Source organism: Emys orbicularis, chromosome 1, assembly GCF_028017835.1.
Source record: "Emys orbicularis isolate rEmyOrb1 chromosome 1, rEmyOrb1.hap1, whole genome shotgun sequence".
NCBI classification, from domain to species: Eukaryota; Metazoa; Chordata; order Testudines; family Emydidae; genus Emys; species Emys orbicularis.
This window is the reverse complement of record NC_088683.1, coordinates 310,132,258-310,157,003: the sequence shown is the minus strand read 5'-3', so window position 1 is coordinate 310,157,003 and position 24,746 is coordinate 310,132,258. Positions and strand designations below refer to the sequence as shown.

The window sequence follows — 24,746 nt, the reverse complement described above, 5'->3', positions numbered from 1 at the left end:
GGGGTTCAGGGTGTGGGAGGGGGCTGTGGGCTGGGGCAGGGAGTTGGGGTGTGGGAGAGGGTCAGGGCTCAGTGCAGGCTCTGAGGATGAGGGGTTTGGGGGGGGCTCAGGGCTGGGGATTGTGGCACGAGCTTAACTCAGGCGTCTCCCGGTCAGCGGCGCAGTGGGGGTGCTAAGGCAAGCTTCCTCCCTGTCTTGGCACCACGGACAGCGCTACGCCCCGGAAGCAGCCAGCAGCAAGCCTGGCTCTTAGGCAGAGGCATGCAAGCAGCTCCATGTGGCTTTTGACTGTAGGCACTGTTCCCCCCCCCCCCCCCCCAGCCAGTGCTTGGGGCAGGGGCAGCACGCGGATCCCTGTGGGCCCCCCCAGGAGCTGAGGGACCTGCTGCTGGCTGCTTCTGGGGCACAGCGAGGTGTCAGAACAGATAGGGACTAGCCTGCCTTAGCCGGGCAGCACCGGCAACGGGACTTTTAACGGCCTGGTCGGCAGTGCTGACCAGAGCCGCCGCAACCCAGTGCCTTACATTCCGCAACCCCGAGTTTGAAAAAAAACTTTCGCAGAAGCACTATAGCAGTGCAGGGAGCGGTAAGGATCCTATCTGCATAGACCAGCTTGCTGGCCTTTGGGCTTAGATTGTCAGCTCCTTAGGCCAGGGACGATAACTTCATGTGTTTGTATAGCTCCAAGCACAATGACCAATCAGATTTGGAGTTTCTAGCCCCCACTGTAGTTAGGCTGTGAATTAGTAGACAATCATAAAATCTCACTGAGGGGTGAGCCTAGGTGAAACAGAAACAAACTAAAGATGAATGTTTTGTTTGGCTGTTGACAAATAAAGGTCCTGAGCCTGATCTCATTGAAGTTCCTGACAAAACTCCTGTCATAGTGTGTGTTTCAGGCTGGAGCGGTTAAGTAACGCTGTTTTATCTCTTCAGTGCACTGTTCTTAATTTTAAGATTGCTAGCATAGTGTTTTGATAATAATACACTGAGGCGGCTTTGGTTTATGTTATAGAGCTGTTTGTTATTTCTGTGTTGCTAGTGATGACACTGCATATGGTACCCTGATATCCTAGAAGATCTTGGGATGGGGGAAGAAGGAAGTAGTAGCAGCAAGTATTTCTAAGATGCAGAGTAGGATAGTTCAGATTCAGCCCTGATGCCTTGACTTTGAGAGTTACATTGCTTATACCAGAGCTAAATTTGGCCCTTTATGCTAAAGTCTCCCACATAGCTACTCAAAATAGGTGGGATATGGACAGGTCTTAATAATGGAATTTTCTAGAGTAAGAATAAAGCTAATCTGTGCAGGAGACAGAATTTCCTTGGAGGCTGGTTCAAGACTGTGGAAGGAACTCCCTTAAGAACCAAGGACCATCACAAACCTCACCACTTTCCGTTCCAAGTAAAAGGTGCATTTCTTAGAGAAGACAGGTCTAACAAACACATAGCAATAGCTGTTAATATATTAACAGTTATAAACATTCTAAAACAAGATACTGTACTGCACACACTTTTCCCCTTGGGAAAGTATGAGAACAAAAGCACATGATAGCTGTTAGTCACTTAAAAGGTACAGATACTATGGTGATAAGTGTTGAAAAGAATATAGGATGTTTTTTTTTAACTCTATTATTGACACACCTGAAGTAAAGCTTAGCCATTTACTCACCATTCTCATGTGCACTGATCATCATTCAACCCAGAGAACTGAAATAACATCACAACTAGCTCTGCAAGTAAGCAACTCACATACATGTATACTCCATCCACTGGAGCAGTGGAACACATATGCACAAGCCAGTCCATCACTTTGCCACAGCCAGGTCTCTTCTCTCAGGCCTCGTCTATAGAGTTTTTGTACCAGTATTACTATTTTGGTTAGAGGTGGGGGTTGTTTTGTTTTTAAAAACACTGAAATAGTTATACTGGTATACCTCCTTGGTATGGACAGTTATATTGGTATAAAGGTGCCTTTTACCAGTGTATCTTATTCCCTTGTTTATATGGGAATAGCTATACCAGTATAAAGCACATTGATTCAGCAAGATGCAGTTATATTGGGTATAAGTTTCACATGGACTGTCTGAGGAACCTGATAAGATGGCAAGACAAAGTTCCGGATACTGAGATTCTCCTATGGGGAGGTATTCAAAGCATCCGTACTTTGTTGATGAAATCACAGATGAGATGGGCAGGCCATATCACCAGAATGTCAGATGAACTACTGACAGAGACATATACTAAAATTGGAACGATACAGAGATTAGCATGGCCCCTGCACAAGGATGACACGCAAATTCGTGAAGCGTTCCATATTAAAGTAGTTGTGGCTGAGTGGTTAAGGTGATGGACTAGTAATCCATTAGGGTCTCCCTGCGCAGGTTTGAATCTTGCCAACTACAGAAGCGTTTGAGTGATTTCATTGTGGGCAGGAGGGATAGCTCAGTGGTTTGAGCATTGGCCTGCTAACCCCAGGGTTGTGAATTCAATCCTTGAGGGGGCCATTCAGGGTCTGGGGATTGGGCCTGCTTAGAGCAGGGGGTTGGACTAGATGACCTTCATGAGGTTCCTTCCAACCTGATATTCTATGATCTTTTATGGTGAGCTAAAGGAGGAAAAGGGCTCTTAAGGAGGCCAGAAGAAATATTTCAAGGGTTCTCTCAAGTTATCCTTGAGGCGTTTCAACATTGACAGAGTTTTGGAGAGATCTCGCTCATGATTGTTCTACCTGGCGAAGCCTCATCATTGCTGGAGCTACAGTCTATGAGGAGAACTACTGAGGCAGAGCAGAAGCGCCAGCAGTGTAAATCACGCAAAAGCAGCATGTCCGCTGTTAATCAAATAACCCCTGGCAGCATCTCTTGTTCAGTGCACCACAGACAGTTGAAAGCTGAAATTGGCCTGATCAGCCATTCACGTGTTCACAGAAACCAAACTAACCAGTGATGTCATAGTCATCTTTGAATGCGAAGGACAAACATCGTCATCCACACTAGGGGGAGTTGAACCACTTTAGTTATACTAACATAGTTAAAGCAGTAAAATTGTATATATAGACAAGACTTAAGATATCTCATGGCTTTCTTCAAAGTTGCAAAGTTTGAATTATAGGTTGGAGGAAGATTTGAAGCAAAAGTGACCAAAAAAGTGAAAATAAAATTAGAAACTAAAAACAATGTAGAGTCAGAAAAAAGACTTTAAAAACTAGAGAGAGGAAGCAGTACTAACAGCCTGTGAAATTACTAGCTCTGTATGACAGTTCATACTGTGCTATCAGGGATTTCATGTTCTTTTTTGACAAATATTAAGTTGTGATAGATAAATAAAATAGACAAGTTTTTTCTCGTTTTCTGTGTTCTTTTCAAAGAATATAAATAAATAATAAAAGAGGATACTGGGAGAAAGACTTGGAGAAACTAAGAGAGGGAAGCATATCATTGATGAATGTACATGTGAATATGATGAACAGGATGAAGTTTAACAAAGACAAATGCAAAGTGCTCCACTTAGGAAGAAAAAATCAGTTTCACACATACAGAATGGGAAGAGACTGTCTAGGAAGGAGTACGGCAGAAAGGGATCTAGGGGTTATAGTGGACCACAAGCTACATATGAGTCAACAGTGTGATGCTGTTGCAAAAAAAGCAAACATGATTCTGGGATGTATTAACAGGTGTGTTGTGAGCAAGACACGAGAAGTCATTCTTCCGCTCTACTCTGCTCTGGTTAGGCCTCAGCTGGAGTATTGTGTCCAGTTCTGGGCACCGCATTTCAAAAAAGATGTGGAGAAATTGGAACGGGTCCAGAGAAGAGCAACAAGAATGATTAAAGGTCTTGAGAACATGACCTATGAAGGAAGGCTGAAAGAATTGGGTTTGTTTAGTTTGGAAAAGAGAAGACTGAGAGGGGACATGATAGCAGTTTTTAGGTATTTAAAAGGGTGTCATAAGGAGGAGGGAGAAAACTTGTTCACCTTAGCCTCTAAGGATAGAACAAGAAGCAATGGCTTTAAACTGCAGCAAGGGAGGTCTAAGTTGGACATTAGGAAAAAGTTCCTAACTGTCAGGGTGATTAAACACTGGAATAGATTGCCTAGGGAGGTTGTGGAATCTCCATCTCTGGAGATATTTAAGAGTAGGTTAGATAAGTGTCTATCAGGGATGGTCTAGACAGTATTTGGTCCTGCCATGCGGGCAGGGGACTGGACTCGATGACCTCTCGAGGTCCCTTCCAGTCCTAGAATCTATGAATCTAAGCTCTTTAAATTTACAAGTCCAGTGTGGTAGTTAATTGCTGCCAATAAATTACCTGGTGTGAATAGTTATTGGACATCAGGAAGTTGAATGGAACATACTAGAGAGCAATACAGGCCTCACCACAAAATAAACACTGCAGCACATAGTAATGGTAATACTTCTGTGCTTCTAATATATTAATCTCAAAGTATGTCATGACAATGGGATTATTTTTGGTTAAAAAGGAAGCTTTCAAAATATTTAGGTATGTTTCCAACTTCCAGTAAGAAAATCAAACCCAAGTTAAGCCAGAGAGGGGTGGTTGGTGGACAAGAATGGTGAGGTACACTCCCAGTCCCGGGACAGTTTTAAAAACTAGAGTTTTAATAAAGTTAGTATTAAAAAAATACATAACCAGCCAACCAAGCACAGCTTGCACAAGCCCCATTGCTTTTCAGTCCTTTCAGAGTGAAGCAAACTCTGCTGCTGCAACCAAAGCTGACCCTTTTGATCCCCTCAGCAGATCTTCAATCCTTAGAGGCACAGGATGCAGGTAAACCTAGATCTGATATTTGCTTATGAGTATTACATGTACACATTGCATAAGTGAAAGTGTTGAGTGCTTCAGGTATTTTAAAAGTAACAGTAAAAATGGTCAGTTTTACTCCCATTTTCCTGGGAATAATTTTGAAATAAATGTGTTTTGCTCAGTATAGCACAGCATTCATGCTCATCCTTAGAAAACAGCAACCGTGGTTCCTATTGTTCTGGCTATAGTTTTGCTTGGTTAAAACGAAACAAAACGTATTTGATTAGAGGCATTGTGCACTGATGGGTCTATTTAAGGTGACATCAGGCATCAAAATTTATCACATATCATCATCCCCAAAATCTGAAGTCAAAAGAAAGCTCCAGACACTGAGTAACAACCAAGGAGCTGTACTGGGACATGTGCTGTTCAACATAATCATAAATGATCTGGAAAAGGGGGTAAAGAGCGAAGTGGCAAAATTTGCAGATGATGCAAAATTATGTCCAAAGCAGATTGAAAGGCATTACAAAGGGATTTCACAAAACTGGGTGACTGGACAACAAAATGGCAGATGAAATTCAATGTTGATAAATGCAAAGTAATGCACATTGGAAATCATAATCCCAACTATACATAATGGGATAACTATACATGATGGGATCTAAATTAGCTGTTACCACTCGAGAGAGATCTTGGAGTCATTGTGGATAGTTCTCTGAAAACATCGGCTCACTGTGCAGTGGCAATCAAACAAGCTAATAATGTTAGGAACCATTAGGAAAGGGATAGATAATAATACAGTAAATATCATAATTCTACTATATAAATCCATGATATGCCAACACCTAGAAAACTGCATGCAGTTCTCGTCACCCCATCTCAAAAAAGAATTGGAAAAAGTACCAAGAAGGGCAACAAAAATGATTAAGGGTATGGAACAGCTTCCATCTGAGGAGAGATTAAAAAGACTGGGTCTTTTCAGCTTGGAAAAGAGATGACTAAGGGGGGATATGATAGAGGTCTATAAAATCACGAATAGAGTGGAGAAAATTAATAAGGAAATGAGTTATTTACTCCGTCACATAACACAAGAACCAGTGGTCACCCAATGAAATGGATAGGCAGCAGGTTTAAAACAAACAAAAGGAAGTATTTCTTCACACAACGCACAGTCAACCTGTGGAACTTGTTGCCAGGGGATGTTGTGAGGGCCAAAACTATAACTGAGTTTAAAAAAACATTAGATAAATTCATGGAGGATAGATCCATCAATGACTATTTGTCAAGGTGGTCAAAGGGCGCAACATCATGCTCTGGGTGTCCCTAAACCTCTGACTGCCAGACGCTGAATGATGACAGCTCACTCAATGATTGCCTGTTCTGTTCGTTTGCTCTGAAGCAACTGGCATTGGCCACTGTTGGAAGACAGGATACTAGGTTAGATGGACCATAGATCTGACACAGTACGGTCATTATTATGTTCTTACAAGGTTAACCATTATCTTTTGTGGAAAATGGAAACAATATGCACGTGAATCAGCAGGAGACATGCTTCCAAGCACATCAACATGACTCATGAAAAACATAGTTCCAAGAATGAACCATTAGCCATTTCCTGGCATTTATTTCATTTTTTTTGTAAACGCACAAAATACAACATCCTGAAAGATTTTAAGTTAAATTATCCTTAATGGGTTTTTTACTAATTTTCATGTTTGCCTTATAACATCAAAATCAGGCTAATCTCTTTTCAGAAGTCATGATTATTTAGATTTCCTACCACATATGAACATATCCATTCTAAGAATAAACTGTCAATTAAACCAACTGTAGAATAAATAGATTACATTGTATACTTAAGAGAACCTTCCTCTACAGTAAATATTTTTCCCTGACCCAAAGCATTCACAATAGCAGGAAGCTTGCTTGCAGAGTGTTTACAATAGCAGGAAGCTGTTCTGAATCCACATAATGTATCCTCCCACAGTATTAATAAAAGATAATTTAAGAGATAGAAAGTAAGAGAGAACTCAGTTCAGTTAAGAAACTTTATATTAATGTAAGATACAGACTCCCATAATATTACATTATTTTTAAAAATAGGCATACATCAAGCAGCTAAACATTGGCATATTTTCCTTAAGTATTTCTGCTTTCTAATATATCAACGTCCAAAAATCAATATAGTAAATAGGGTCCAGTTCCCTTGCCCATGCCACAGCTCAAAAATGGATCTCTGGAGGTTCTCCTAATAGCCTTTTTATGGGAGGTAGCGTACTTTTTTAACTGAATCCAGCCTCAAAATAGCAGTAAGGAAAACAAATAAGTCTTGGGCCAGAAATTTGAAACTTACATGCTTAGAGTCCATATTTGAGCACCTAAATAAAAGTGACCTGATTTTTAAGGATTATGAGAACCTACAGTTTCTATCGGTTTCTCTGGGAGTTGTGAGTGCAACACTCATGGAGAAGGGAAGAGAAAATTAAAAAAGAAAAAAAAAATCAGGCCACTTTTACTGTAGGTGACTAATTATGAATTTATGGACCATGTCCTCAGCTGGCATACATCAGTCTATCTCCAATTACTTTAATGGAGCTAAGCCAATTTACACCAGTTGAGGACGTGGGCTTAAGTGTCTAACTTTGGGCTCCTAAAGTTTGAAGTTTTATTCTTAGTATTTAGAATTCAAGTGTTTCGTTTGTCTGTGATAAATACAAGATATACATAAGTAAAAAACATGGTTTTTAAAAAACAGTTTTAGAAAAAGTTAACATCTTAGGTAATCTTATACTAAGATGTTTTTATATGAGGGAAAAGTCATCAGAGCTTCTTTCACAGGGAATCTTTGTATTTGTATTTTATCAAAGCTGCAAACATATCAAGGCTTCATGTGCTTTATTAAAAACTGATCATTATATAAAGCAGTTTAACACTGATGGCCAACAACCTTGCTAATACACTTCATACCTTTGCAGTGGCTGACACAATCCTATCTCCATAATTAGTATGAATGCTTTGTATTCTACAGCTATTGAATGCAATATGCAGATTTACAAATATACAATGACGGTAAATTATGGTGATATAACAAGAGTTTATTAAAAATTAACCAACTATGATGAGTAAGCCAACCTTAGGTCTTCTCTTATTATGGTATGTGCAGTGTAAAAAACACACAATTTAAATGGGTAGCACAATACTCATTTTAAATGAACAGCCAAAATGAACAGTGTGCTTCTTGTTGATCTTCCATATTACAATAATGTACTGTATTTTGATTTAATTTCACCACTCATCTAAGAAAGCTATTGGTGGGACAAATCATCTAATTCGGTCAAATTTCTGGAGAATATATGGCTTCATTCATGTGGAACAAGCATTAATTTTCCCCCTAAATTAATTATAGCAAAAGAGAACCCAAGAAGACTTTTAGACAAACAGGTTTGTAAGATTTATTTTCCATTGCACATACATGGATTATATAAAAGTTAGTAACAAGTTACTGCTTAATTTCCTTACATTTTCTAAAGATAGTTACAGCAGACACTTGCCATATTAAAACATCAAGTCAGAAATCAATTTGAAAAGGTAAATATGACAAGATTTAAAAAAACCAAATTGCACATTTTAGTGAGGAGAAATTCAAATATATGTTTATCTGTATGCTGTAACAAACTATATAGCTTAGAATATTACAGTTAGAAGTAGTTCTTTCAGTCCATTTGTACATATTTTTCTCCAGATTAATAATTCTTTTCAATTTTACTTAATTAAAACTGGCAGATATTTCAGAGACGTTATCTTCCTCGTAGTATTCAAGATTCATCACATGAAATGCACTAGTAACTAAGACTTTATACAATTGCTATTCAAATATAAAAAGGGCACCACACTTGAAAATAAGAAAAACCCCTAAAACATATTTAAAATTTATCATGAGATGAAAAGTGTTTAAGATGTTCAGCAATAAAGCCCTGTCCACTACTTACATAAAAGAAGATTTTAAAAAATAATCACTGCACACAATACAAAGTGGGATCATACTGTAATCTTTCAGTCTTCTGTTACAGTAATATTCTCCATTACTGTTCACAAATGAGTGTTTCTATAGCAAACCTATTCTCAAAGTGTCGAATCTTTCGGCAATTGGTGGCTTCACGCTTTTGAATTCCTGTTGAGAGTTTGGGGAAATGGGGGAGGAAGGGATGACAAATGAGATAGAGTGATGCATATTAATGGAAGAATTAAAGTATTAGTCCATTTACTGCAATAAGAAGTACCAGAGGTTCCTCTCAATTCACTTTCAAATCAGAAGCAAATTTATCAACACTTTAGTGATCTATTATTTACTTGTGTCCCTTATTTATCACGGGATCAATTAAAGTATTCATGTTTTTAAAAAGATTGTTTGCAATCATTTTTCCCATCTGCCACCTTCCCAAACACAGTCAGCAATCTGACTAAGTTACTCAATTAATTTAGTTCAGTGTATGCTTGTAAACTTCTCCTTCTACATTAAATAAATGCTAAACAATAACTATAATACTTCACTTCTCTAGCCGCTTGAATCTGAGATTTTCAAAGAGCTTTCCACAGACAAATAATATACGTTTTACAAGATCCCTGTGAGGTAGACAAGTATTATTCCTATTTTACAAATGCAGACTATGAGGCACAGAGCAGTTAAGTGACATGGCCAAATTTGCACAAAACATCTAGGACATATCAATTTTCAATTCTGTCCTTTGGCCATAAGACCATCCTTTCTATATATGAAAAATTGAACCATAAAGTGTGTACGTGTTTAACTATTCTGATAGTTATAGTTACTGATGGTAAAGGCCACTATTACTAGCTTTGTGTTATTTATATTGCAGCTGACTGAAAATCTTCTGCCAAAACACTTTTTCAACACAAAATGGTTTTTCAATTAAACAATCTCAGAAAATTTTCATTTTCTTAAAAATCCTTTTCAAGTTTGGGGGTGGGGGATTGAATGAAAATTTAAAGAAAAATTAATGAGGAAAAAGGTCATTTTATATTGCATTCATGCTTCAAGTCTTCATTCAAGATTAATACCCTATCATGCTAATCTCTGTGTAAACACTCAGGAGTTTCAAGGAGCCAATGACAGCAAGACCACTCTAAATTTTAATCTGAGAGGTATTGTCTTCAACATATCCAGCTATTTATTGACTAGAAACATTAACTTTTCCATCAACACAAGATAACATTCTCAAGAGACTTTACCTTTCATGGTTTCTTTGCGCTGTAGTTTATAGGTTTCCTTGCCACGGCACAGACGATAAATAAAGAACCCCAACTGATCCACATTTTCAATGCGATCAGTAACAATCATCTGTTCATGAATCAGATAGGACTGAGGCAAGTATGTTCCAGCCTACATTAACAAAAAGGCAACAGCTCATTATTAGAAGTGCAATCATTCATTCTTCTGCTAAGTACACACAAGATAATTCAAATCAATTTTATATATTCTCAAACAGCAGCAGTTCTATACAAACGAGGATTTGCAGCTTTGCAGACTTCCAAAATATGTAATACATACAGAATTTTCTTTTAAACATCAGGAATGTGACTGCATTTTAGTGCAGTTATTTAAGAGCTAATAAAATAATCCTATAAAATGTCACAACATTTTCACAGCAGGAGACATTGACATATAGTGTCTTCCATTACAAAAATTAAATCTATATCAGTTTTTTTTCCACACAAGAGAAGCAAATTTTCTCCAATTAAGGTTCGTCACTGTGGGCCAAATCTTGCAGTCTTTACTCACCAAACACTATCACTTACTAGGGAGTCAATTGTTTCCAATACAAGCTCTGTCCAAGTAAAGACTGCAGAAATGTGCAGGAGGTTAGTACTATCTTGCTGATTGATGGAGGTCCCAGGGATCAGTAGTTTATTACTATCCTTCTGCATTCTGTTAAGTTTAAAATAGGGGGATCCCAAACATTTTCATAGCACAGGCCACAACTTAATGGACAGTGAATGGGAGGATAGATGGTCCACAAGACAATCACATAACATCCTTGTGGCAACTATACCAATTGTTTAAATAAAAATATATTAGAAAGTATTTTTTCCTGTATGTTTGCTTTAAGGTCAGCTATTACCAGAAAGTAAGGAAAGCCCAAAAAATGTGACTATTGAGCTCTCCAGAGACCACCAGGAAAAACTCTGCAGACAACAGTTCAGAAAGCTGGTTCAGAAAACAGAACTATGGCCCCATTCCTCGTCCATTTGGAGTCCACAAGAGTTTTGCCATTGATTTAAAAGAGAGTACCATCAGGCCCTATTGTGTGCTTCTGTCAAAGTAGAAGATTCACAGAAACAAAAATTAGCAACTTTATTAAAAGTTGACTTTATTAAAACGTTATCCACAAATAAATCAATCGGTCTTTCTAAAATGTGACTGAGTAGAAAGATTCCATTTAGTATAATTCCTATTTCTGACATCAATGAGAGGGAGTTTTTAATCTATTTTTCACTTGTGAGTTCAAACACTTAAGCTACTTTTAAAAAGCACCTTGGAATCCAAAGAAACTGCTGCACTGCATCCAGAAAATTACATTAGCATAGAATTTAGTGTAGCTGGCTAAAGATTTTTATTTTTATTGTCGATAAGCCACTTATGAGTTTCTATTACAAACCAGAGATTAAGGACAACAATATTTTTTCAGTCCAAGCAGCATGTTTAAACAAGCTGATTAAGAGCTATTCTTTTTAGCACCAAGGTAGTGATTATATATTTACTTTGAAATATAAAAATATTTTTGACCACATCTAAAGAGGCAAACACAGGTGAATTTTTTTTTCCAGCTGACCTCGTAGTTCATTAAACAATGAAAAGCCTTGTTATTTAAACAAATAATTTATAAGTTAAAGACCTTCCAAGTTCAGGTGGAAAAAAAGGTTGTTTTCCACAGAAAGAAAATAAAGATTGTTACAGTAGAGACATTGCATATTAAAAGTACACCATATCGTAAACTGCAATCTAAAAGAATATAGAACATAAGAAAAACAGATTGCTCTCTACTGTAGTTGAAGGAAATTCTACACTCTCACTTAAGTATTTTAATTGCATACTACAGATGGGGAAAATCATAGCTATAAATTATTCTTGCAGCATATTTGTCCATATACATAGATGCATAGAGTTTAAAGCCAAAAGGAACCATTAGATCATCTAATTGGACATCCTGTATATCACAAGCCATTAAGTTTCACGCAGTTTTATCCCTGTACTGATCCCACCAATTTGGGGTTAGCTAAAGTAGATGTTTCAGAAAGGCATCTAGTCTTCACTTGAAGATATCAAAAAATGAAGAATCCAACACCTCCCTTGGTATTTTGTTCCAATAGTTAGTCACACTCATTGTTAAAAATGTGTGTCTTATTTTGAATTTGTCTGGCTTTAACTTCCAGCCATTGGTTCTCATTAGGTTTTCTCCATTAAGTTAAAGAGCCAAGTATTACTTATATACTGTAATTAGGCTTAGCAGAATTCTGTTTATTTATAATTTGAACAAACAATATCTAAGGTTTTTTTATTTTTATCTATTTAAATTTTCACAGTTGTGGGAAATTATGGGAGTGTCCAACAATAATTATGTAATGACAATAATTGTTGATTCAAATATTTAAAGCTTTATAACTGTTAAAACACAAATTGTCAACATCACATGTAAAAATATACAAAGTAAATATCCTTAACATCAGATTCTAATAGGTTTTCAAGCAGTATTTTTTACTTTGCCTATCTGAAAATTTTTTCATTGATGGAAACATTTTTGTTGGTTTGTGTGTGTGCTGAAATCGATGTTTACTGATAAAAATCTAATCCTTCCAAGTCTAACTGTAATCAAGTCACCTCTCAGTCTTCTTTCTGATAAACTAAACATATTGAGTTCCTTACTTCTTTCAGTGGAAGGCACTTTTCTCCAGCCCTTGAATAATTTTTTGTGTGAAGACTAGAACTCTATAGACTAGTATCCCAGGATGAGCCTCACCAATGCCATGCACAGAAATAAAATCACCTCTCTACTCTTACTCCTCTGTTTATACATCCAAGGATTGCATTAGCCCTTTCCCCCCATATCTTCACACTAGGATCTTATATTGAGTTGCTTTCCAGGATGCAGTCCCCCATTCTGTAGGTCTAGATTGCATTCCTTGTTCTAAATGTATAACTGCATTTAGCTGTATTAAAACACTTTTTGTTTGAATGGGCCCAGCTTACCAAGGGGACCAGATCGCTTTGTATGACTGCCTTGCCCTCATCATTATTTACCAGTCTGCCAATCTTTGTGTCATCCGCAGATTTTATTAGCGATGACTTTATATTTATTTCCAGATCACTGATGAAAATGTTGATTAGCATCAGACCTAGTACTGATCTTTGCAGAAACCCCACTTGAAACACCCCCATTCAAAGATTCCCCATTGACAACTACTTTTTAAGATCTGTCCGTTAGCCTATTCTTAATCCATTTAACGTGTGCTTTATCAATACTGTATAGTGCTAATTTTTTAATCAGACTGTCATGCAGCATTAAGTCAAATGCCTCATAAAAGTCTAAGTACTCTACATCTCTGCAGTTACCTTTAATCAACCAAACATGTAATCTCATCTAAGAATGACATCTTTCTCTATTCCCAAATCTATAATTCCTTTAAACTGAACTCCTCTGAAGATTTAAGTTCTTTAGTGAGGAGTTAACTTTTCGAAAGCACTTCTCACATGTGAACTCCAGGGCTTGTGAAAATAATATGAACATGTTTCTCTTTATTATATATAACAAAACCACCTGCAATTCAACCATACCTTTATATTGATCAGCAACTCCAAGAAATTTTTTGGTGGCATAACAACTGAAGTGTTTAGAGGAATCACGTAGCACTTATCCAAGCTAAGGTCGAGGTAGGCTGTGAGTCTCTGGTGAAGAAATGCATATTCTAATCAAAATCATTTTAATAATTCTAGGGTTAACAAAACTGTTAATATTATGCTCAATTACTGTTATATACTTGTTCTTCCTGTAAGCTGCAGTACTGTTAGTTAAAAGGTATGTTCTAATTTATTGAGTTTGGTGGTGGGATACAGAGATAAAAGGCAATCCTAATATCAGGTTAGCTAGAACAGAGATTTCTGCAAATCAATAGGTACTAGGTAGTTCAGACTTTTCAGTGCATCTGAGCTGTCAGAGGTTAAGTGCAGTATTTATTTAGTCTTGTTGCTTGTATTTTAAAATTTCAGGGAGAAATCTGAAAGTACAAATCTCCCTTTCAGAGTTCAATGAAACATGACTGGAAGAGAAAACACAATAGAAAATATCAGATGCTATACATAAAAATATTTTATTCTTCCAAAATACTGTGCAGTTGAAATACTAATATACTGATATACAAAAATACAAAAGTGTCAAACTTGCAGAATCTACATTTTAAACCAGTAATTTATGGTCTCTGGATTATCCAAAGTGTAATATTTGCAATAGTTTATTAAACTAGAACTCTAATAGATTCTTGAACTAGACTGAAAGGTCTTGAGGCACCATTAACTAAATTGTTTTTGCTAAGGAAGGGCAAGTGTTCAAGTGTTCAGTCTTGCAACATCCAACATTTTTTGAGAGTACCGTATTAAATACAAAGAACTAAGGGCCCCAATCCTGCAAACACTATTGAGCATAATGATTAGTACTATGACTAGTCTAACTGTCAAAGGAGTAAGTACTTTGCTTATAGCAAGAGTTTGCAGCATTGGACCTTAAGTTAACAAAGCATTAAGGCTGAAAAATAATGAAGTATAAAATGTGAGGTTCTTACAGTCACATTACATTTTATTTTCTATTGCTATTTTTTCCTCATACAGCTTCACGTTTCTTATAGCCTGATCCAATGCCTAATAGGAATATTCCTATTGATTTCATTATCTTCAGTGGACATTGGATTAGGCCTTAAATGCATACTACAAAATATATTTATCACCTATAATATTTCTAAGGCTCCTCTCACCATGGTATCACATCTGTGTAGGATTTGCATTATGCCAAGTTATCATTGCTGTGGGAAATACCTTGGTCTTTCCTATTTTTATTTTATTTAATTATGCAACATTAATATTATACAGAATTGAAATGGGTGCTGAAGGTCAGACCTCACTTTGGCATATGAGGTGCCAGCCTTTATTTCTGTCATGCCAAGTAGAGAAAGTGTGAAGTGTAAACAAAAGTTTACTGAACATATTTAGAAATAATTTTTTCTAATCACATGATTATTTAACCAATGTTTTTCCCAAACTAGCTTATGAATGTTAGGCAAAATGAGCACTAACTATTAACTTCATGTTTAGACACGTTTGAGTTCATACAAAAAGAGCGTGGCAATGATTTTACACAGTAGGAAAGTGTTCTTTTTTTCAGCCTTGCATAACACAAAAATAGCTCAACAGTTTTTCCTCAAGCTTTCAGCAGCAGCAAGAGTCACATTTCAGTGAAACCAAGCGTGGACTATTTAAGCATAATGGGATAATTTTCAGAAAGCGGAGAGAAAGAAAATGGGTTTTTCCAACTTTAACTATGATCACTGAGAGAAAGCTGTAGCATTACAGGGATGTCTTGCAAAAATTTTACTACTAAGATGTGCAACAAAGATGCGTATTGACAAAAGATAGAATAAAAGTACTTCAGTAGTGCTCAGTCATGCCTTTAAAATCAGTGAGTGGCCTGTGGTGGAGGCAGAGTGCCTCCTGAGAGCTCCCAAATGACCAGGGTGGGGTCTGGCTGATGCCATGCACCTTAAAGTGAATACAGAATGTACTGCCCTCCACAGCCCATCGGCCATATCCTTGCCTTTTTGCTATCCCCTTTGGAATGGTTAGCTTCACTGAAAGCACTACTGGATGATAATCTTTGAGCTTAGATGAATACAAGGACTGTGAATATGACCAGCCCCTGCACATGGGTGTCCAAGGGAATGAAGGCTTCTTCCACCCTACATTCATCTCTACTGTTGCTGATCACAATCTGGCTTCATGTATTTTCAGCAATAAGATTAAAATTTTCTTCACGTTCTTGTATTATGACAAGGAAATGGACGTGTTTGGGTTTTTTCCCCTCTCTTTTCATGAACAAGAACACTTTATAAATGGTGGCTTAGAGACCAGGAGAACAGCAAGATTATCATCAAATGTGCACTCTGTACACAAGGTTTAATAATTACTTCCAGTTTCTGAATACCAAAATACTGCAGAGCTCACACTTTCACACCAGTAAAATAACTGAAATAATTAGAAACCACACAGATTAAGTTCATAAAAAAAATAAGCGTTTTGAATTTTTTGTTTGTTTGTTTTTAAATGCTTTCAAGGATTCTCAGCAGACGTTCCTTACCCGGTGGAAATCATGAACAATGTCTGCTGGATCACTGTCAGCAAATTCTGGGACAGGCACACTGATGAATTCAACATCCTCCTCCTCAAGGATCTGAACGTTTTGCTCAATTGTCTGGTAGCGAGCAGCTGGAGCACGTGCATCAGGCTCAGTCAGAGTTAAGTCATCTTCAATATATTTTATTCCACAGAAATACACACCACCTTGCTAAAAAATAAATAAAATAACCTCAAAACAAACAACATTTCAGCAAGTTTATAAAAAAATTAAAATGTGACCAACTACTATGCAAGCTTCCTCAGATAGCGATGTCACTGCACCTTAAACTCTACTCTACACCCACACGGCTCTTCCATTCTCAAACTTCTCCTGAGCAGACACTGCCCATCATCAAGCTAAATTACATGTTTTTCTGCCAATTTATTTAATTCATAAGCCTACACTGGATCAATTTTAGACAGCACAGGTCTTCTACATAGCTTGAGTAAGAGATTAAGGGCCTAGAGTGAAATCCTGGCCCCTCTGAAGTCAATCGGAATTTTGCCATTGACTTCAAGGAAGCCAGGATTTCATACCTGGTTTTTAACCTGGCCTTCCATAACAAATTACTGCAGGTGCAAATAAGACATGCATACCTCTAATTACATTATTTGTGAGCAGAATAAGGTACTTAAAAGTTTTCATGCCTAAACTTGTGCTTACAAATTGTAGTATTCAATAATCAGGTCCTTAAATATATTTGATTATGTTTTATGTTCTAGCCTAAATCCTTTTTAATTCATTTATTCTGACTATCCAAAACAAGTTCAGGAAGTCCTTTATAATCTTGAAAGTTTCCTAGATTTAAGACTTTTTAAGTTTGTTTACAAAGTGAATTCATTTCTGATGTTTTAAACTACAGCTGTCTTCACTCACAAGCTGTAGCCTGTCAACTATATACGTTATTTGCAGTATGACCACTCTCACCTGAGATAGGCTAACTCCAGAGGAGTTAACTTGGGTGTAGATAACTCAAGCTAAGACTGTAGTGCAGACAAGCTCTTAGACTTGCTCCTGGTAACCAGAATATAGCTTACACCACTCTGAATTTCATCCAGAGTCTGATAAAGTCTAAATTGGTACAATTCACAGAGAAAGCCAGGATCCAGAACAGAACAGCAAGAACAGAACAGAAAGGTATAAGAAGATACAAGTTAAATTAGACCCCTCCAGCTCCTCCTCCTGTGCTGTTTGATCAGTTTAGACTCCCGTAGACATTAGCAAATGGATGTAAATAGGTCCAAAGGATCAAGTGTCTGGAAATCAGGCTGTCAGGGAATGGGATTTTCCTGGGAACTCTCCACGCACAGGTCTTGCCCCTCCCACAAATAGAGAGGAGGAGTGTCAGCTGCCACCATGGCACTGTTTCCCATCCTTGGCCAAACACAGTGTGTTCCACATGGCTGGAGTCTGTTTCGGGGGTGGGGAGGGACTGGATATTAGCCAGACTGACACATTAGCTACCCCACCAGCCCCATGAAATTCAGGGTCTGTATTATCAGAATTCCCACAGAATTCCCATGAAGTCACAGGGGAGTCCCTTGTAGCATAGCTCCAATGGAACTGCACTGCCAGGGAGTCAGAGCCAATGCAGAGGTGTAAGGCCTCTGTAGAGATAGCTCTGGCCTCCTGCAGATCCCAGGTCTAGGGGCTTCCTCAATGGCCTACTCCACAGGGGGATGGGGGCAAACCACTCTTCCCAACTGAACAATAGGGGAGAATTCTGTGGAATTTCCTGCCCCAGAAGTCTCTCTCTGAGTTTTTCCTGTGGGAGCAATAATCTGGCCCAAGGAGTCTTATATCACCTTACACATTCCCTCTGAATCTGGTCATATGTGGAGGAGAGTAATTTATCCCAGAGTGAAACTGCCAAAGACACCACTATTCATGAATTCCCAAATGACCTATCAAAGGAGGAGGACTGAAAATAATTTCTGAAAAAGTTATACATTCAGCCCTTAAACCTATAGAAGAATAAATGTGAATAGAGAGAACCAGTAGCACTCTCTCACTCACTCTCTACTAAACAGTGCATACAGGGAGAAAAATGAAAGTCCTTTACTACACAAAATGTATTTAGCTTACCTGGAATGCAAAATATTTGTACAGATAGGCACCACCAAGTATCACACCAGCAAGCATAAAAGCCACTCCAAAGCACATACACCAACACCAAGCTCTCCTCTGTCCAACAGGCACCACAGCTTCAGGGTCCTAGAAACATAGCAAAGGGAAATTGTCAACATAACATTCCAAAAGACACAAAAGATTGTGGATGTACCGGTCTATTTAGTGCAAACATTTCCAGCATCACTAGAAAATATTGGGTAATTTTATTTCATATTTGGAAAAAATACTTTAAACTTATTCCATGTTAAGGTTTACAGCAACACCACCTATGGTGAGATTATGATGAGATAAAAACAGCTATAAACGCCGCAACCTCTTACTGCCATCTTCTTGGGCTGACCGATCAACTGGTTACTAACATCAAAAGCATACAAGCTGAGGAGTCACGGAGAGAGTTCAGGAATGGTGAAGTCATTTGAAGCATCATTTCTCTCACAGCTGAGCTTTTCACAGATTGTGTCCAGAAAAGTATCCATTTTTAGGCTAATTTTTGTGAAACAATAGCATGTAAGGGACCTGGATTCAGAAGAAGCATTAGGACACACTTCAGTATGGTACAATTTAAGAGGTTTGAGGAATAATAAGCTTAGGGCAAAATCTGGCCCCGTGATATACGACTGTGATAGGTGAAGAAGAGGGAAATTCATACTAGAACTCTTTTGAGCAATAGATTGCCAACTAGGGCAGTAGCCAGTTCCCTATATTACCAGCACAACAGAGCATTGTTAGGCCCCACTCTGTACATATTGTGCTACATGTGAGGGATGCACAATGCTCCTCTTTGGAGCAGTAGTAAGGAGTACCATATCACGCATTTCCTCCTCAAGCCATCCTGAGCTGGTGCTTGCAGAAGGACGCCTATGTCTATATCACATGATCAATACCCTTCACTTCCCTCACTTCTGCATAATTCAGGTAAACGAAGGCAGGATTTTGCCCTTGGTTTCTTAGGGTACATCTACACTGCCAAAAAACATCTGTAGCAGCAAGTCTCAGAACCCGGGTCTGCAGGCTCAGGCTCGCACTATGGCACTACAAATAGCTGGGTAGATGTTCCCACTCAGTCTGGAGCTTGGGCTCTGAAACATCCACCTTCTCAGGTTTTAGAGCCCAAGCTCCAGCTGAGCAGGAACATCTACATGGCTATTTGTAGTGCCACAGTGTGACCTGGGAGACTCTGCTGGGGAGTTGGGGTTTTTTGCAGTGTAGGTGTACTCCTAGAGTCTAACCTCTTCCAATCCATAACACTGACAGATAAATGTCAGAGTTTGCATCAGCAGAAAGTAATTCATTATACCATTCCTACTGGAGACAACAAGAAATCATGACAATCAGGAAGACAGAAAATAGTAGTGAAAAATAAAAGTGGAAAAACCCTAGACACCCCTTTTGCTAAGAGGAAGAAAAAGTTTTGCTTTAGAGTGATGGATATACTCTTATCTTTCAGCAGATACTTTTCATGGCTTTTGGGTTTGTTTTCAGAGGACCCCATGCAATTATTACAACAAGCTGTTATAGCATTTAATAACTAAATAAAATGTTGAATTTTTAAACATCAACGTTCTAATTGTAACCTATTCTCTATGTTGCTTTAATAGTGGTGTACACTCGCAATATATAGCAAGCTTCCATACCCACTTTTCTGCAAGGTGACAGCTGTCAACAGCAGGTTAGAATAGGGTGACCAGACTCCCGATAAAATCCGGACTGTCCCGATATCGAGCAGTTCGTCCCATGTCCCGACCGAAGTACGGTCGGGATGCCATTTGTCCCGATATTTTGTTTTGGGCGGGTTTCTTTCCCCCCCCCCCTTGTTGCTTAGGTGGCGGTGACATGCAGGGGGAGCGCCTTTTCAATTGTTATACTCACCCGGCACGTCCGGATCTTCGGCAGCACTTCAGCGGCGGGTCCCTCAGTCGCCAACAGTATTCGGCGGCATTTCGGCGGTGGCTACTTCCTTCTTTGGCGGCAAAGTTTATTACCCACTGCCGAAATGCCGCTGAAGACCGTCAGCGACTGAAAGACCCTCCGCCGAAGTGCCGCCGAAGACTCGGACCGGTGAGTGTAACAATTGAAAAGGCACTCCCCCTGCGGCGGTCCCAATATTCTGGAATTCTCATCTGGTCACCCTAGGTTAGAAGCATTAACAGGATCAAAACTTTTCAAAAATAATTCACAGCTTATGCTTCATTAATAAAAAAGCTTTTTATATTAACTTGCAGAGTGCTGCAAGAAGCAAAATAAGTGCATCTTTCTTTTGGCACGTTTTCCATTTATTACAGCTAGATACATCACTGATTTCTGTTCCAAATACAGAACACTATGAGCTCCTGGAAGATGCATTCTCTTGACCTGAAATGTAGGCGTTATAAACGTAAGCTATTATCAAACTTTCTAGACCAATAAAAATGTTTCTATGGAAAGCATAAACAAATTCTAATTGAAGCAGAGTTTTTAACTGATAAAAATTCCCCTGCAGCATTTGCAAGGTAAGCACTGTAACCTCTGTGCTAATGCAGAAGACCCTGAAAGTGAAAATGGCTAGAAAACAATATTAAAAATGAAACTGACTCACCACAGCATAAACAGTGAAATGTAGGTAGCAATTTTAAAAATCCTTTCAGTTTTAATTGTTAATTATCTAAGGATTTTTTCATTAGCTACATGATTTTTAAACTGACATTGTTCCTTCAAGTGAAAGGCTGAGGATGAAGTTTAATACAATACCCATGGTAATTTAATTCAGTTTCTGATTCACTGTGGATTCTTCAGTCAAGTGTGTTCAATTATAACTCTAAGTCAGGTAAAGCAAGGATTTTTATTATTTTTATATTGTCCCTGTACTAGCAGGTAATTTCATATCCCAAGACTTTTCAAACTATGAAGGACATCTACATACAACTTTTTTTTTAAAATGCTGCCATTGAAATTGCTGTAGATTAATTAGGAAAATAGACAGAAAATGAGGATTCAACACTCAGGAGAGAGGGATATTACATAAAAAGTTTAGCATATCCTTATTTTTAAATTATCTCAAAACAAACTAATAGTTTTAAGTTTGTTTTAAAGAGAGTAGGGGGGAAATCCAAACAGCATTGAGAGAGAACAGTCACTTGTCTATAGCAAACAAAGAATATTCCAAAATAGCTATTCAATTCAATTGATAGAACAATGAAAAAACTATGGAGGAGGATTTTACATTATGTACACCTATCCCCTAGGAATTGGACTTAGATCACAAACTAATTTCTCATATACCAAAAGAACCTCCAAATAGATGGAAGGAGTTTGAAAGTAATTTCAAAGATGGTGTGAAGTTAAAACAGGTGTTATTAATATTCCTAACCTAAATATTTTTTTCTTTGATGTATAAATGATAGATGTAAACTGAACATTCAATACATTCCCATAATCCTTCAATGTATAATAGCTACCGTATATACTCATTTATTAGCCCGTTCGTTTATAAGCCGACCCCCCAAGATGGTTAGGTAAAAATAGCAAAAACTGAATGACCCTTTCATAAGCCAACCCTATATTTCAGGGGTTGGCAAACTTTGGCTCCCAGCCATCAGGGTAAGCCGCTGGCAGGTCGGGACGTTTTGTTTACTTGGAGCATCTGCAGGCATGGAGCCCCTCAGCTCCCTGTGGCCGCGGTTTGCCAATGGGAGCTGAGGGGCTCCATGCCTGCAGATGCTCCAGGTAAACAAAACGACAATGTATTAGATATTCAATTCAATGATTCCATAGAGTTTAAAATCATCAAATTTTGGTGTAGACCCATTTATAAGCCGATCCCCACTCTTTGATGCGTCAATTTTTACCAAAAATATTCGGCTTATGAACGAGTATATACGGTAAGTATTGTTATTATTTGTGAATATATGCCTAGCAATACTGTACCAAGATATTTCACATGTATGAATTGATTTGTAGCACTAATTTGCTCACAATCTGTTGCCAATTTTAGCGCACAGTTTCAAGTACAGTTTGCTTATTATTTAGGATAGCACATGAGATTATCACATCTCAGTAGAGCTAAACCACAAGTATCAGGCAACACTGAAAAACATTCTCTGTTAAATTAATGAATAATATTGATCTAATTTCCCTTTTTGAAGTGGATAATTAAGTACATCATTAAGGTCTTAAATGGAAGCACTTAATATTTATAGTTTTGGTTATGTATAATTTCATTAATCCCACAATGCTAGATTATACTACTACTAATTGCTTGCTACCCTACGACCAAGTTAAGTTCCTGGCACACAATACTGTTTATGCTAAACTAGAATGACCCAAGAGCAAATTGCATTGCCCTATTCCGGAACAGACCCCTGCACCTCAGGATCAATACACCTTGAATGCGAAATGGTGTTGCTGATGCCTACCCTCTGTTAGGGTGGTTCCTGCTTTGAAAGGGAAGCATTCATTTAGAGCAGTGGTTCCCAAATTTTAACAACCTGTGAACCCCTTTCACTAAAATGTCAAGTCTCGTGAACCCCCTCCTAAAAATGAATATTTCCAGGGATTATCTCCTTTACTTGAGTATAAATTATAAAAGCAGTGATCTTGGAAATATAAAATTTGTTTTATGACATTATTAAATAATAATAATAAATAATGTGTATCATTGCAGTATTTTTATTACATTATGAAAACGGCAACACTTCCAAGATCTCACTTTCATAGCTTGTATCACTTTGAATAAGCCTGTTATAAGACAAGGCTCCTATGTTTCATCAAGGAGTATCAGATGTGAAACAGCATGAAGGTATTTAAGAAGCCAACTCAAAGAGTTCCTCCTACACAAGCATTCAGGTCTTGAGCAGTCCAGGCAAACAACACACGTTACAACAAAGCCTAAACTTGTTCTTCATAAGAATTTTAAAAACAATACTAGCTGCCTATTTAATTTTAAAAACAGCAAAAAATATCCACCTCCCTTTCCATTTCTTATAAGATGTCTTGAAGTTTAAATCTCCTCAGTGTGATAGAGATGCTTGCTTTGATCTGCTTAGTTCGTGGAAGTCCAGGGGCTCCGGGCTGCTGGCCCTGTGCTGCCTGGGGTCCCTAGGGACAGCTATGTCCACCATTAGGGAATTTTTTTCCCCGAGAACCCCCTGTAACATTTCACAAACCCCAGTTTGGGAACCACTGATTTAGAGGGGAGCTCCACTAATGAAGATTGTGCCAAATTAGTATATACCCAGCTGCCCTGACTACACATCATTCCAAGTCAGTATTACCCATTTTGGGGTCTGTAGTTGCCCTGCAAAGGGCCACTGGAGAGGCAGAGGTTGCAGTCTGTCACCTCAACTGTCCTTTCTTGGGAGACTTTCTGCTGGGGAGTCTCCACCTGCAAAATTCATCATATAATCGCTAGATGCATGTAGGCCTCCAAGGATATGCCTCCCTCCTTTCTTCCTACCTGCCTTTTACGGGCAGCAGCAATCAATCCTGGCCCTTCCACTGTCAGGTCTCATCTCTGTCCCAGTGTGGCTTTTTCCTTCTGATTCCCAGTTGGGTCCCTGACGCTATGACAACTCCATACAGATAATCTTCTTTGATGCAAAATGCTTTAAGTGGAGACTGACATGAGCCTGGCATTTGCCCTTTGTAAGACTTCTTCATTCTAAGATCAGAAAGGGACTCAGTGGAGATTTGACTAACTCACTTCCCTTGGAGAGGGGTCAAACAAAGGTGTGTGCTCATTCTACTTCCTTTTAATTTGTATACTAATCGTATAGCGTTTAAGTTAAAAGATCTAGAATTCCACAATCTGAATACTGTGGAGCAGCTCTTTTATACACAGATAACAATGTTTCTTTCATTATGCATTTGAGATCTAAGGTTACTGGCCAGGTTCTCTGAAGTTTGCTTGACCTGGCCTCACTGAATAAATTATACCAAGATTATAGTTGTTTCGTTTGAATAAAGATTATTTTGCCTATTGTGGTCAGTGGATGGCGTCAAGCTTCGCTCTGCCTGTGTCCTTCTGGAATTATAAAGTGCTCTCTTGAGTTGTTCAAATGATACCAAAATTGCCCATTGAGCATAACACTTTTTAATTACAGAATAAGATAGAGAAGCCCTTATAAAATATATTTAGAACTGATAGACAGGTGTAACTTGTAAGTAATTATTTTGGGGAACAGGTTAAAAGAAAAATAATGTAATAACTTGTAGCCCCACAAACATCTGCAGTTACTCCTTTGATGAAGTGTGCCAAATACTCTCTTGCTCTTTTCAGTTCAGCTTCTAGTGCTTCTGCATTTTGTTCCAATATAAGTATAAAGATTCGACAGCACCAAGTTAACATTTAGGGTAACTTTTTTAAATTCTAAGAGGACAGCTCCTAGGAGAAGCACTCAGACAAAGGTATTCCTA

The 24,746-nt window shown here is 38.2% G+C and overlaps 1 protein-coding gene, 1 long non-coding RNA gene and 2 other non-coding genes across 4 annotated transcripts in view; 3 read left to right on the top strand and 1 right to left on the bottom strand.

Annotated features, from left to right (window-relative positions):
- The first annotated feature begins 2,214 nt into the window (after positions 1-2,214).
- On the top strand, positions 2,215-2,323 carry LOC135873152 (U6 spliceosomal RNA). The gene has a single exon (XR_010561089.1). It is a non-coding gene; the product is annotated as a U6 spliceosomal RNA (small nuclear RNA).
- Positions 2,324-2,405, top strand: TRNAT-AGU (transfer RNA threonine (anticodon AGU)). The gene has a single exon. It is a non-coding gene; the product is annotated as a tRNA-Thr (tRNA).
- A 3,969-nt stretch (positions 2,406-6,374) lies between these two features.
- Positions 6,375-8,307, top strand: LOC135889090 (uncharacterized). Its single transcript, XR_010561922.1, has 2 exons — positions 6,375-7,012; positions 7,216-8,307. It is a non-coding gene; the product is annotated as an uncharacterized LOC135889090 (long non-coding RNA).
- Positions 8,208-24,746, bottom strand: part of ITM2B (integral membrane protein 2B) — a 32,729-nt gene continuing 16,190 nt past the window's right edge. Inside the window, exons 2-6 of the mRNA XM_065416898.1 lie at positions 18,312-18,440; positions 16,188-16,394; positions 13,622-13,732; positions 10,021-10,171; positions 8,208-8,941 (exon numbers count right to left, since the gene is read on the bottom strand). Coding sequence (XP_065272970.1) covers positions 8,853-8,941; positions 10,021-10,171; positions 13,622-13,732; positions 16,188-16,394; positions 18,312-18,440 — 687 coding nt within the window. The 3' untranslated portion in view covers positions 8,208-8,852. The remainder of the gene's footprint in view (positions 8,942-10,020; positions 10,172-13,621; positions 13,733-16,187; positions 16,395-18,311; positions 18,441-24,746) is intronic.